Here is a 15116-nt window from a genome sequence, read left to right as displayed (position 1 = left end):
CATGGGTCGAGACGCAACCCCAAACCCTCAAAAGAATGAGGAAGAAAACGTTGGCACGATATCGGTTTTTCTAAACATCAAACGATGACGCCATCTTTGACTGTGTGATTTACTATTAAAGTAAGGAAAATAAATACAATAGACACACAAGAAATACATTTTTTGTTTTATGCATTGATTGCCATTTCTCATACTTAGCTGATTCTGCCATGTATTCCCGAAACGTAACGATAGTACAAAAAGATTTATCAAGTTATTAGTATAAATCAGTACTCGTAATGAAAAAGTAAGTATAATTTAAAATTGTTTGCAGGCGCTACTTGTCTAAATTGTGGTTTTGGGATAGTTCAATAGAATTTAACGCCACATGGAAATGGCCGCCATTTTTGCTACTGGGTGATCGCAAGCATAATCTCTATCCTGTAGGGCAGAAGGAGGAGGAGTTGTCTGTGGTTGTTTTGAGGCCGTGTTGAGCAGGAGCCATTGCTGAAGCTGCGTCACAGGCAGGACTGGACGTATAGGTTTGCTGTATACAGACCAAGGTCCAGTGCGGCGCCATCGTCGCCTCTTTCGCAAATATGGTTAAGATCGCATTCAGCTCCCCCTTTTCTGGAGTCAAGGAGCCTAAGAAAGATGTCGAGGCTTTGGTTCCCGAGCAGGTAATGGAGGCAGTGAGAAGGCGGGGGTAGAGACTGGTCAGAGTTCTGAACCTGTTGGAGTCAGTAAGTCTCCTCGGTCGCGAAAAACTGTGGTCCACCCAGAGGTTCCTAATTTTGATCCGTTTACTGGTATAATAAGTACGAAGGCCACGACACGCCAGGAGTGTAGTTATTTAGGAAACAAACAAGTCCCTATTTTCAGTGACGGGCTAACGTACGTATTCCACTGGAAATACTAGTGGCATCGGCATGTTCAAAAGTGGTGACGTTTAGAATATTTAGTGACCAGGATCCAACATTTTTGGTTCTGCTGTCTGTTACAGTGGATTTCCTGAGTAGATAAGCGCATTGACCACGTACTGGAGGGATTCCGAACTGGGAAGAAATTCTTCTGTTTACCGACCATCAAACCTTGCTGTAGATGAGCAGCCCAAGTTTGTTAGCGACAGCAAAAGTTACTCGTGTATTTACAGTTCGCGTGCCGAATTTTAAATCCAGAACAAAAATGAACGTTGCAGGATAGCCTTCTTTATCACTCTTCAGGATTGCTGTGATATAAAAGCTAGCTATTCATTTGGGAAAGGCCAAGTAAAAAACGTTTTGTGGTTTTATTATCGTTTGAAGAAAATAGTAGGGAGTTTACTTTGCACACAGGAAAACTAAAAAGAACTGGTGGTGTTAGTTTGCAATCAAAAATTTCCTTTTCACTTCTGGGATCTCGCTCTTCAGGAAAGAACAATCTAAAATTGAGTCTCCTAAAACCTGTGTGATTTTATTTGTTACATGGGTGTGTGCGTGTTTTGTGATCATGTTACATGCTCGTGTACACATTTTCTGATTGTGTTGTCCTGTGGTTATCATGGTGATAAGAGAACAACGCGTTACGCGCTCGTGTCATCTTTTTCGCCAGTAGTTAGCGGTTACTGATACCGTTCTGTACAGTGCTTGATTTTATTAGGCATCAACGGGTGGGAACAGACTTGATAGAGGGGTAGGGACAATGCAGGATTTGAAAATGCATTGTGGATATGTATTCACACGGCGAGCCGGTTAGCTGCTTCGTTAGATTGGACCTCTGTGTCAGCGCATCTTGTTTCGCTGTGGTATAAATGTTACTGTAATCTTCCATGGATTACCTGTAGCCTTCCTTTTCAACCATGCCACTCTATTTTCAAATCACTTTCAACACTGGCGACTAGCGGGAGCTACGTGTGACACTTCAAGGATAGGGTATTTTCCCATGAACTGAATTTTCTATTGAATTCAGCCTGGATTTTGGAGAATGTGTCTTGACTTGCGCAGTCTCCATAATGCTATTTGAGTTGATGCTCACCCCCTTCTCAATTTGCACAAAATGGTTTCTACCTTGGCAGGGCAAGCGTGTTTTCCTGTATTGATCTTGACCGTGCTTACCACCAGGTTGTCCTTGATGATAATTCCAAGAACTTGACTGCTTTCATTACACCTGAAGATTTATTCAGATTCTGTTGCATGCCTTTTGGGTAGGCTAGTGCAGCATCTATATTCCAGAGGCTCATTAAAGAAACCCTTGAGGGTGTAACAGGTGCAGTGGCATTTCAAGGTGACATCCTGGTTTTTAGAATGGATAATGTAGGTTATGATGTTAACTTGAAGAAGGTCTTTTTAGCATTATCATCAAAAGGTCTTACTTGACGACTTGCAAAACGTAAGTTCAAGAAACTGGAAGTGGAATATTTAGGGCACAACAAAAGTGGGAATGGTATTAAACCAAAGAAAAGCCACATTGATAACCTCATCAAGGCTCTGGTTCCAAGCTATAAGGAGCAGGTGGTAGCATTTCTATGCCTTATTGAGTTTTATGCAAAATTTATTCCTAACTATGCATCAACGGTGGAGATAGTCAGATGTTTACTTAAAAGGAATGCAATATTTATCTGGTCTGATGAGATGACAATTGCATTTACCCATCTGGAGGAATTTATGGTGAATGCTCTGCGTTTAAGACCGTTTATTATTGGAATACAGGGTGTAGTTATGGTAGATGCTAGCAGTGATGTATTGGGAGGCGTGGTAATGCAAAAAGACAATGGTAGCAAATGGATTGTTGCTAACGCTTCTACAGTGTTAAGGGATGCAGAGAAAATGTACTCTAATAGAAAGGGAAATGCTATTGTGCTTTTGGGTTGCTGAACATTTCAGAACCTTTCTGTGGGGTACCAAACTTATCATTAAGACACACCACAAACCTCTGATTCACATGATGGCACCAGGAGGAGTCTGTACCATGTCTGTTAGGTTAGCCAGGTTGGCCTCCAGATTACAGAATTTTCACTGTCGGCTAGAATATGTGAATGAAAAAGACAAAGTACATGCAGACTGCATGTCTAGGGTTGCCTTTACCTGTTAGTGAACCTGAAGTGGGGGATAAGGGAGATTGTGAAGTTGCTTTTACGTTAAAAGGCATCAACATGATTGGTAACTCTTGTTGCTATTGTCCATAAAGGGAAATGGAGAAAGATAATGAACTCAAATTGGTACTACATTGTATTTTACATGGATGGGCTGAAGAGAGGAAAATGAGTAGTGACATTATGGGGTATTTCAAACTTCGTGAAGAATTGGCAAATGATAATGGTATTATTGTCAGTGGTGAGAAATCCGTGCCTCCATTTATTTTGAGAGAAAACATTTAGTTGGCTTATGAGGGCTACATTGTAATCTCAAGCACCAGAAGGCGGATTAAAGAACATGTCTGGTGGCCTGGTATTAATAGCTATGTTTAACGCAAACTGAGATTGTGTAGTAAATGTGCTCTCAGTGACAAATCTGCCAAAGCCTTGGGCCCTGCCAATTGAACTTCCTGGGGCACCTAGGCGTAAGGTGGGATTTGACATTATCTGTCAGTTTGCTGTTTTACCCAGATAAGATATGTATGGCATTGTATTAATTGACTACTAATACAAGTGTTCAGAAGTCAAGATGGTGGGAGAAGTCACATCTGAAAAGGTGATTTTTTTTTTTTTGGATGAGGTTTCTTTTAGGGAAGGTATTCTCCAAGAAATATTTACTGGCAGTGGTCCATAATTAGCTAATAAAACAAAAACATGGAAGATTTTTTCATATGTGATTCATATGAGAATTGAGTCTTCCATCCTGAAGCAAATAGTCAAATTGGTTTAACCGCATGGTCAAAGAAAGAATACAACTATCCTTTAAGGGTGGTCTCAATTAGAGAAATGCTTTGCAGTCTATACTTTTGGCTTACAGAACATCTTTCAATTCTATCACTTCATGGGCTCCTTTTGTATTCATGGGGGGAGATAAGCCAGGATGCAAGTTAGTACCATGGTAGTTATAGATAAAAAAGAACAAAGTAGGTGAGATTGCTGAATTGGATGTTGTGGAGAATCAGCGCAAAATGGAGGAGTATAAACTCAAGATGAAACAAGAATTGAGGGAAAGGAAGGGTATTGTAAGCAGGCAAAAAGTGGAGCTGGTGACATGGTTCATATTTGTAAACCCATTGCTTGGGGCAAAGTTTGGTCTGATCCTATTCGGATCATTCAAGTTTCCAAGAATGCTGTGCATGTTGATAGAGGAACAGTATGACACTTTAATAGTGTTATTGTTCACTTGGAGAACGGATGGCCTGAGTAGCTGCAGCATCAATGTGTTCTAAAGGGTTCTCTCGCTAACTCACTTATTCCCCATAACCAAGAAGTCAGAACCCCCAACCCATATAAGTGTGTGGAGAATAGAATAAATGTAAAAACACTCAAATCTGAAATACTAAATCACACCAGTAACCGTGATGTCTATATAGATTGGCACTTGCACATACAGAACATTATCAAAATGTGTCATCCACCCAAGAGATACAAACCCAAAAAAAACAAATGCTGCTCCAGTTACTATTTCACATATGATGCTGGTTGAAATCAGTAAGGCCCCAGAAAGCTGCTCCACAAACAGAATCCAAACATCACAAAACCCACTAGTTTCAAAAAGGGAACTGAGTTTTGAAACACAACCATGACTGCCATTGCTCTTTTCCTTTAGTTTCACAAAATTTCGTTTTATTATGAGGGCTTTACAAATTTAAGACAGAATTCAACTATTCAGTATGGTTATTTTAAGTCATTCTAAAAGAAAACCCTGCCCTGGCTTTCTATGATTGCATCTACACTGGGGTTGTATCTCTTGGACAACCCCCTTGCACAACCTTTCAGACTTCGATGGGTCACTACTGGCACAGGCCTCTGCCAACATCCCCACCAGAGTGCCCGTCCAGCTCAACTGCCACCTGTAGGTGAGAGCTGTTATGCACAGATTACTACACATGTTGGCCAGTGCTCGTTTTCATTGTAGGGTTTTTTTTGGCACCTACAATGCATTACTAGTTTGGGTATAAAGAGGCAAAGAGTGCTGCTTTTCACCCTTCAGACAGAAATACTATATTTCTGTGCATTTCTACAGGGCTTATTGAGTTCTAGAAGTTTACAGGGAACCTCGCTCTTTGACGTACACAGCCCCACTTTCAGACCGCTCCAAGACTGAGCCAAACACAGCAGAGCCTAAGATCAGGTCCGCCAGTGTGATCCGGGAGGCTCCCTCCAAAGGTCTGAACTGCTTAACAGTCCACTGTGAGCACATTCTTCCTTTATTTTCTCTTTTCACAAGCCAAATATGCATACAATGACTTAATTGAGGCTTGTAACGCACCCTTAGGAAAATATTTTGAGTCATCCTATTTACCTCCATACGGATTTAGGGAAGAGGGTGCCCATCTCAAATGGGACAAACAGTGAAAGATGGCATTGGGGAGTAGTAAGGAAATGCTTTGGTGTTTGGAGAGAGCTATCATCCACAGGAATCAAAACAAGCATTTGCAACGCAATAGGTCTTGCATTATTAAAGTTTGAGCTATTGGCATTGTAAATGACAATGCCTTTTATTTATTTGCATCGGTGCGTAAACAAGCACTTTGTACTTAGAGTCCATGCTTATGAGAAGCAAGGCTGTCAGTCTCTTTTACTGCCAGCCTTGCTCATCGTAAGCAAGGACTATATGCTCAAAGTGCGTGTTTATGCACCGATGTAAATAAATAAAAGGCATTGTCATTTACAATGCCAATAGCTCAAACTTTAATAATGCAAGACCTATCGCTTTGTAAATGCTTGTTCTCTACATGTTATCTCACTTATATTATTCTTTACGACTTCAACTTTGGCTTTCCAGGCCAAGAGTTTCCTCGCACTTTCGCTGTATTCAAAATGTGCTAGTTAACTAGCTTCTCATCGCTCTCGCACCCTTGCTTCTAGTATGGCAGAAAGGGATCATTTTATATCCGGAAATTCCCTGCCTATTTCCAGCTAAAATCCCCTCCCGTGGTGACTCTACCTTTTGACTCAAGTGTCATAATCTTCTTTTCCTGCTCTTCAATCTGACTCCTGTATACTTTCCTCTTTTTTGCTGAAATATTAATCCGAACCCTCTAATGAAGACCTTATATGCATCCCACACTACATTTTTAGGGGTCGTATGTTTTTTGAAAAAAAATAAATCTTCTGTCCTTTCCAATAATGGATCAATTAAAGCCTGGTCATTTAATAACAATCTATCCAAAGTCCATCTTCTTTCCTATCTTACCTTCTCCACCATTATTTCTAACACTACAGCTACATGGTCAGACAAGTGAGCGGGAAGTTGCTCAATTTCCTGATCTTTGTCTAAGGAGATATCTATTAAAACTAAGTCGATCCTAGAGCGATGTATATATTTGAAATTATGAAAAGTAAACTGCTTTTAACTTGCCAAATATCATAAAGACCAATTTGTTTCATAAAGAATTTAACCCCTTACATGCTGATGACGAACCCCAGCCGTCATGCACTACGGCGCTTGTGTGCTGATGACGGCTGGGGTTCGTCACGGCCCGCCCCTGTTCGTGCTGTTTACAGCACACCAGGGAAATCGTGGCCGCATGGAAGGGGTTAATATATCCTTGCATCTTAGAATTATATCTTGCTCGACTATTACTAGACTTATCCAACTAGTAGTCCAGTACAGCGTTAAAATCTCCAGACCAGATGATTGGTTATTGAAATTGACACCACTCTGAATCCAGCGTGTGTAAAGGCTCCATATCATCAACATTTGGCCCATAGTACCCAACCAGGGTATAATGTTTACCCAGAATTTTCATAGCAGCGATGACCCTTCACCCCCTTTTTATCCGCTTTCCAATCGAGAATATAAATCTGTTTGTTTTTTACCAGCACACGAACCCCTTTTGTGTGGGAATTTTGCTCACTGGTAACCATATTCCAATCCGCCTGTTTGAATTATTATTTTTTTATTTTTTTATTCACACATTCAGACCTAGATAGGTGGGACTCCTAGAGAATAATTATTTGAGTTGGAACATCCTTTAAATTTTGAAATAATTTCCTTCTCCTTCTTCCAACTCTCAACCCATTAATATTCCAGGACAGAATCTGTATGTTATTAGTCATAAAAGTTGATGGAGATGGGTGCACAGACTTCCAGATTTTTATACATTTTAAAGCAATCGGACATTTAAAAAAGAAAATTCCCCTTATGCTCCCAACTCTGTGCTCCCATACCACCGCAGCCCCCCTTGAAGTAGTCAAACCCTCCTTTCCTTGGCTATCCTCGCCATTTGGGCCTGTCCTTAAGAGAGGCGAGTGAACCCCTTGTAGTGAAAAAGTGAAACAAAAGGAAAGGAGGGGGAGGAGGCAAAACGGAAAAGGTAATGAGGAGGGCCGAGAATACCTGACCAATACGTAATAATCTCTTGGCTGTCACTATTGTATGGCAAAAACATTGCTACATACATGAGGACTATTATATTTATGACTTTTAAAGCTTTTCTAGCAGGGTATCTGCCTCCTCATGATCCCTTAAATTATACATTTTATTTCCTATTTTCACTTGAAGCGCGCTGGGAATTTTAACTGCGCAGTTCCACCTGACTTCCTGAAGTCTTCCATTCTTAGTCCTAATTCCCATTGCTTGGTTAAAGTTGCATGCTACACATCTAATCTGATATTGAAGGAAAAACCTTCTCCGGACAGCGGCCAGGCCTTTAAAGCCGTATTCAACAGCTTTTCTTTGATTTAATATGTGAGTAAGTTAGCTATAATTCTGCGAGGTTTAGTTTTTGCCGGGTCCTTCCTAAATGGGTCCCAATTTATCTTCTGAATGTCTTGTGGAGAAGTGTGGCTCAATGGTTAGAGCGGCAGACCCTGATGCAGCGGTCTATCCCGGGACCAGGGTTCAATTCCCGCCTCGGTGGGTCTTGGGCTCAAAAATTCCACGGACCTGATAATTCTCGCATCGGTGCCTATTCCAATCATAGACTCTCACTCTGCAACTCTGGGCAATAGCTTGCTTAATCTCCACAACGGCCCCCACAACGCTAAGGATGCCTGCCCTTCACCCTGGGGGTGCCCAGGAGTGGACGCCTCACAAGGAAAGCCAGGACGGGTTCCACGGCGGTATTCGTACAAGCGCCTTGAGACCCTTGCGGGTGAGTAGTGCGCTATACAAGTATCAATTTACATTGCATGAGGCCCTCAACCGACCCCTCCCAAGCTCTGCTCGATTTGAACCCTTTGGGGATAAAATATTGTAAATCTTCTCCCTCTAAGCCTTCCGGGAGATTTAAAATTCTAATGTTGTTGTGCCTTTCGTTGGTTTCAAAGGTTTTGAGATTATCTTGGATTTCTTTAAGCTTATATTTCAGGATATTAAGTTATTTTCTGTCCTTAGTGGTCTCCTCCCGTAGGTCCAGCACAGATGCTTCCAAGGCTTGTGTTCTTTAAGATAGAGATTCCAATTTTTCAGCTAACCATTCACAAACCCCTTGGATTTCCTTTTAATTGGCTTGTGAAATCGCAAACCCTCTTATCAATTTGTCTGCAAGTGATTTCATTATATGCTCTAAGGAGCTTATCTGTGGGTCTAAGTCTTTCACTGAAGGTATGGGAACCAATAGATGGCCTCCCCCTACTGTCTCTATCTCTACCAAAGCCTTTTTCAGGCCCCCAATTGCTGCACAAGGATCTTGTTCACTTTTTTTACTGGAGCCCTCTACAACCAGCTACCATCCGTTAGGGGTCAAGGGGATCCGAGGCACAACTGGTGCCTCCACACCTGATTTCTCCACCTCTTTTTTGGGAGACGTCCTGCTAACCCGAATGTCTTGATCCACCAACAAGGCCCCTCTAATAGGCATCAGAGTCTGCGGGTATTAAAGGGGGACCACCTGGCCTTTGGGTTCCTTCAGGAATCTTTTCCTCAATCTTAAAATATGACCTCAGAGATTGAGTGATTCTTGAATATTTTTTTTTATATTGGGTATTTCGTGATTTAACCTTCGTGGGGGCGATGGCTTTTAGAGGAGAGTGCACATTTTTTCTTAAAATATATGTGTGCGTGGATCAAGAGCTTGAAGGAGATTCTTTTGTCGACAGGGAGCCAGTGCAGATTCATCAGGGGGGGTGTGATGTGGTAGCGGCGCGGGACTTCGAGGATCAGGTGTGCAGAGGCATTCTGGATTCTTTGCAGTCTGTTGATGAGCTTGGTCGGGACCCCGGCGTAGAGGGCGTTTCTGTAGTAGAGTCTGCTGCTGACTAGGGCTTGGGTGACTGTTTTACTTGTGTCTGTCGGGATCCATCTGTAGATCTTGTGGAGAATACGGTGGGTGTTGAAGCAGGTGGAGGAGACTGCGTTGACTTGTTTGGTCGTGGTGAGTTTCGAGTCGAGGATGACTCCCAGGTTGCGTGCGTGGTTAGTGGATGCGGGGGGTGTCCCTAGCGACGCAGGCCACCAGGAGTCGTCCCATGCTGAGGGGTTGGGCCAGAGGATGAGGATCTCTGTCTTGTCTGTGTTCAGCTTAAGGCGGCTATCCTCCATCCAGTCGGCGACGGTCTTCGTTTCCTGGTGGAAGTTGGATTTGGCGGTGAGGGGGTCCTTGGTGAGGGAGAGGGTCAGTTGCATGTCGTCGGCATAGGAGATTATGTTGAGGTCGTGAAGTCGGGCGATGCGTGCAAGAGGCGCCATATAGACGTTGAACAGCGTCGGGCTGAGGGAGGATCCCTGCGGGATGCCGCAGATGATCTCGGAGGCTTCGGATCAGAACGGGGGTAGGTGGACTCTCTGGGTTCTGCCGGAGAGGAAGGAGGAGGTCCAGTCCAGGGCCTTGTCTCGGATCCCTGCATCATGGAGTCGTGTGCGGTGGCAGACTGTGTCGAAGGCAGGGGAGAGGTCCAGAACGATGAGGGCCGCCGTCTCGCCGTTGTCCAGTAGGATCCTGATGTCGTCTGTGGCGGCGATGAGGGCGGTCTTGGTGCTGTGGTTGCTGAGGAATCCTGACTAGGAGGGGTCCAGGATGCTGTTGTCTTCGAGGTAGCGGGTGAGCTGGATGTTGACTATCTTCTCAATGACCTTAGCTGGGAACGGAAGCAGGGAGATGGGCCGGAAGTTTTTCAGTTTGCTCGGGTTCGCCTTGGGTTTCTTCAGTAGGGCGTTGATCTCTGCGTGTTTCCAGCTTTCAGGGAAGTTGTGGTCTCGAAGGAGAGGTTGATGATGTTGCACAGGTGGGGTGCTAAGCAAAAAAAAAGGGTCAGTTCAGCTAAATCTAAATACCCTAGATTGTCACACATGTATCCAAATGTGGTGTCCCTCAAGGCTCTTCAATGAGCACCACACTTTTGTATTTTGTATGTCTCTTCCCTGGCAAATACTGTCAGAAACTGGGGCTTTGAGATTTGTTCAGATGCTGACGATACCGATCTGATAATCTCCATCGGCAAGAGACATCCTGAACCCAGGAAACACTCACCAGCTGTCTTTTAGAGGTAGGAAATTGGGTGATGGCATATTTCTTGAAGCTGAATGTGCTGGGTGGGATTCTTTCAGGTGGCCATCTTCACTGGGTTCTGCACAAGAACCTAAGAAAGTGGCAGAAAACCTCTGCGTCTTAATTGATGACTGTTGGAACCTAAATATGTCAGGTCACCTAGGGTAGCCTGGCCTAGGGTAAGACACATTCAATAGAGGCACACGTGTTAAGGTTGCAAACCACCCAGCAGTAAACCAACGCAACTTCACTCAAAAATGACGCTACACCAAAGTTTGGAAAAATACGAGTTTGTTTATAAAAATAATCTTTGCTCTTTTTGTCAATTATTTAGCTCTAGTAAATACAGTTCATTACATCACAGCATCTTTAACCTCTTCACTTAACCACATCTAGCAGGTATACATCTACATACTTCAACAGTTCAGATGAGCAATTACTATGCTCTGTTTGACCCCTTTTCTGAATCTTCTTTTAAAATCAAGGTTTAAACAGATAACCACCACTTCCCACAATTGCTCTATGGCCAGGTACAAATTTGCATTCCCCAGCCCAGGTTATCGGTCTCCTCAGCAATCCCACCCTGTCTGAGGACAAGCTGTCTCAAGTTTTCAGGCACCAGAGGCTAGGAAGGAATGTCCCAAAAGACTGGTTAAGGCCTCAGTTACCTTTCACCCCTCGAGAGTACCATAGGATACTGAAAGCTGTAGGCTTGGCAATGTGCCGTTAATTAACAGCCCCTCTACCCCTTTTTCATGCACAGGAATCAACCAGCGCTGCACCACTTTATGTAGAAGGAGTCAGACGATCCGGAGCATAACCAGCTCTCCTTTGCCACCCCTTAGGTTTCCCAGCTTACTTGACAGCGTGTGCTGGCAGGCGTGTTCCTCGGTAACACCCCCTCGCTTTAGGGACACTCTCGTGCAGAAATCGTGCCTCCCCGCTCCCTCACAGAGGAGCGGAGGCCCTTCTGAGTGTAACTCGTGGCACTTTGCAGGAAGCCAGCCGCTCGACGGAGCCGCTTCCCTCCTTGGCTCTCCTCTTCAGTGGCTGCCGGCGGTTCCTTCACGCTGGCGCCTTCGCGCATGCGCGGGGGAAAAGCGACTCGGCCACAGAGACTGCTCCGTCGTCCTGACACGGAGTAGCGTCTCCGCAGCGGGCCTGCTCGATCCTAGGCCCCTCCTGTGGTGACAACCCAGCTCAGTTGGGATTATGCGCGGTGGCGCTGGGAATCAGTCAACTTGCTCCCTTCTCTTTCTCCTTCAGAGGCGCTGACACGGAGCGCGATCGGTGCCCCAGGGGTCCCGCTCACAGTGGAAACAAAGGGAAATGGCTCGGGCCCAATAGACCCCAACTCCTCACTCCTCTACCTCACAAGTCGGGAGGCTTGCCACACGCTACAGGGCCAGGCACTGGTAAGAAAGTCTGTGTCATATAGGGAAGGAGCTTTCTTCTCACCCTAAAGAGGGGGGTAAAAGGGGGGATCCTTTGCGTTGGAACCTAGATCTCCTCTTCGGCAATAGTCCACTAACCCTCCTTACTGGACAGATATAGGGGCCCAGGCGATCTCCTAGTTCGGTTCCCAATGCAGGGACCTCCTCAGCTCCACAGACCACTGGGATTAACCCCTTCACCTATCTGTTCAGGGTCAGCAGGATGAACTAACTCGGCTAGGTCAACAGGAATGGGGGGTGGAAAAACCTAGACAGAGGGCTACCCTTGTAGAGCAATCCACCCTTCAGGACCCTACCCCTACCAGACCTCAGCCTTCACTCTAGCTGTTCCTCACTGGCAAGACAAAATGGCTGACCAGCATTCCGCCTTTTATAGGCTGAACCTCAGAGGTCCAGAAGGGACCAGAAGGTTCTGGAATGTCCTACTCTATCCTATGGGACAGGTTCCAGGTATGACAGTTGGGACAGTTGGTAGCCACCATTTTGTGACTCCAAGGGAATTCCTGACAGGAAAGGCCTCTAGGCCTGAGGTGAAAAACTATGAGGGTGAAAAAGAACCTATCCCCTAGACCAACACCTTGAAAAAGCTAGTGGAAACAAAAATAAATAAAGGCATGAGGGGCAAAAAGGGGACAAAATAAATAATAAATTGGAGGGACTACGCAAAAAGTCAGACAGGTCTAACAATGACTCTCCCCATGAAGCAAGGAAGAGGAACTTGATGTGGATTGGGTTCACCTCAGCATCCTTTTCAGAAGAAAAGAGTAGCTTCGGCAAGGGACTAGGATGCCTGATAGAAAGAGTTTAGCTGAAGAACTGGCATAGGTGGTAGCCATACTAGACATTGTGGTAGAAGTAGCTATAGCTCACGAGAAACTCAAGTCCCACCTCATCCTGGAGACTAGTGATGACTAAAGCTCCCTGTTTTCCGTTTTTACGGATTTTTACAGATAAATACAGACACAAAACAATTTGTTTTCTGTCTGCATTTATTTTTAAAAGTAGATAAACACAGAAAATTGTGCTACTTTTAAGTGACTCTCCGTGCTGTCTTTCATAACTTATAGGCTAGCAGCTGAGCAGATGGACAGCATGGGTATTTAAAAACAGGATGAAATTACTTTGTATAATGGCATATGTCAACATACATTTCTAGTATCATGCTAGTATTTACCAGTCAATTGTATTGTTATGTAATATTTGACAACCTAAATAGCTGAAACACGACAGATATCAAAGTATGAGTGTCTTAACAGTTAAATAAATATGGGAATGTACAGTTTGACTACCTTCATTTATGCCCAAAACACAAAATAAATATGGATAAATACAGATAAAAGAGCAAAAAAATAAATATGGATAAATACAGACGGAAATGTTCATAATATAAATACCATAAAACCGGAAGTCCCCGTGATGATGCATGAATAGATACTCTGGACTAGATTCAGTTTGTAAAGTACAGATTCAGATTTAAGGAGATTTTGATGATCTGGACTCAGTTACCTGATTCATATGATGTAATACTTGCGTAAGGAGATTTATAATGGGAGCATTCTCTTTGCTAGTGCTCCAGCCATTTAAGCACCCCTATGCTGAAAAATGCACATTACAACTAGTTCCAGCATTATATTAAAACCAGGCAGGCTGTGAAATCTCCAAATGTGATTCCTTTAATGAACAAAAAGCAAGTTCAAAAACAATATCTAAAAAAGCTGGGGCTCAAAAAGATCGCCAACAGTGTAAGGGAATAGTCTCCCCCAGGCTCCCAGTAATGTCTACCTAGTTTGAACGATACTAAAGCGTGTTAAGTCTGGGAATTGTATTAAACTAACGTAATTTAAATTTTTATTGTGCAATACATGCAGTGCAGAATGCAAATTCCATAGGATTAAAGATGCAAGAAATACAAGACAACATTAGATATAACAAATGGGTTGTTTATACAAGGTTTAGCTTTGGAATCGTTATTCAATATCCGTCTCCGTATGTAGAATACAGTTTGGATTTACATGATAACCACAGGGTTATAATAACCCTGTGGGGTATCCTCTGCAACCACTCACTCTTTAATGCATTGTTTGGTGACCTGGCCTATTTTTGCAGTGAACAGGTTGTCACTGCTTGTGTACATTTTGATTTGTTTGAGGCTTTCATCCAACCCTCCCATAGTGGGGTATAAAGTTAAGCAAAAAAGCAGTCTTGGATTTTCCAAAATCATTTTGTTTTTCTAGTAAAGGGTTCCATCATCTCCAAATGTTTAGTGATTTTCCTTAGTGATGATCTTTGGTGTATTGACCAAGGCTGATTTAATAAGCAGACTATATATGACAAAATACCTTTTTGTTGCAGGATCCTGAAATTGTGACTCATCGAACAGACAACTCAACTGGAAGGTGTTTACTTACACTCCTTGGACTTGCTTTCATCCTTGCTGGGCTGATAGTTGGTGGCGCCTGCATCTACAAGTATTTCATGCCTAAGGTAATATATTTTCTTTGTTAGATTTAAGTTCTGTATAGTTTCATATAGGTATCCATGTCACGTTAATGATTTAATATTAAAGCAGTGTTTCAATTTCCTAAAAAATTATACTAATTATTTACTTTTTACTAGCTCACAATTTCTCAAATTGTGCTCTTTATAAATTCACTCCCATACGTTTGTATTTTGTCCAACTGTGAAAATGACAACTTTATGCAGTGAGGTTGAATACAAACTGAAATACTGTTGGAAGTCTAAATTTTCAATGCAAACCAAATAAATAACGCCAACGGTATTTCTTTTCCATTTGTAGAACTAAAAATAACACATAACTCACTGTGGTCGTTCTTTTTATTTTTTATCAGACCATGTGGTCATTGATGACCAAGGGGCAAAATAATGTTTGAGCATATTGAATGAATGTCCAGAGCCAGGGAGCAAAGAAAAAGCTCCTGGAAATGTGTGCTCTTAGTGCATCCAACTAGGATCTTGACTATTCATCTATCCCCAACCTCAACAGATAGGTATCGCCAGCCATCACTCAATTTACAAGAAGTTATGTTTATTTTCCCTGTACAATTAAAACAGTATCGGCATGAGGCAACACGCCTGCCTTTTGGCTAGGTTTACGCTATAGAAATACTATACTAA

At 43.1% G+C, this 15116-nt stretch overlaps 1 protein-coding gene across 1 annotated transcript in view; it reads left to right on the top strand.

The window, feature by feature from the left end:
* Positions 1–411: 411 nt before the first annotated feature.
* Positions 412–15116, top strand: part of ITM2A (integral membrane protein 2A) — a 107250-nt gene continuing 92545 nt past the window's right edge. Inside the window, exons 1-2 of the mRNA XM_086918751.1 lie at positions 412–659; positions 14334–14465. Coding sequence (XP_086774877.1) covers positions 579–659; positions 14334–14465 — 213 coding nt within the window. The 5' untranslated portion in view covers positions 412–578. The remainder of the gene's footprint in view (positions 660–14333; positions 14466–15116) is intronic.

Source organism: Lissotriton vulgaris, chromosome 4_1, assembly GCF_964263255.1.
Source record: "Lissotriton vulgaris chromosome 4_1, aLisVul1.2, whole genome shotgun sequence".
Classification (NCBI taxonomy): domain Eukaryota; kingdom Metazoa; phylum Chordata; class Amphibia; order Caudata; family Salamandridae; genus Lissotriton; species Lissotriton vulgaris.
The sequence above is the reverse complement of the archived record's forward strand: the minus strand, read 5'-3'. Positions and strand labels throughout refer to the sequence as shown.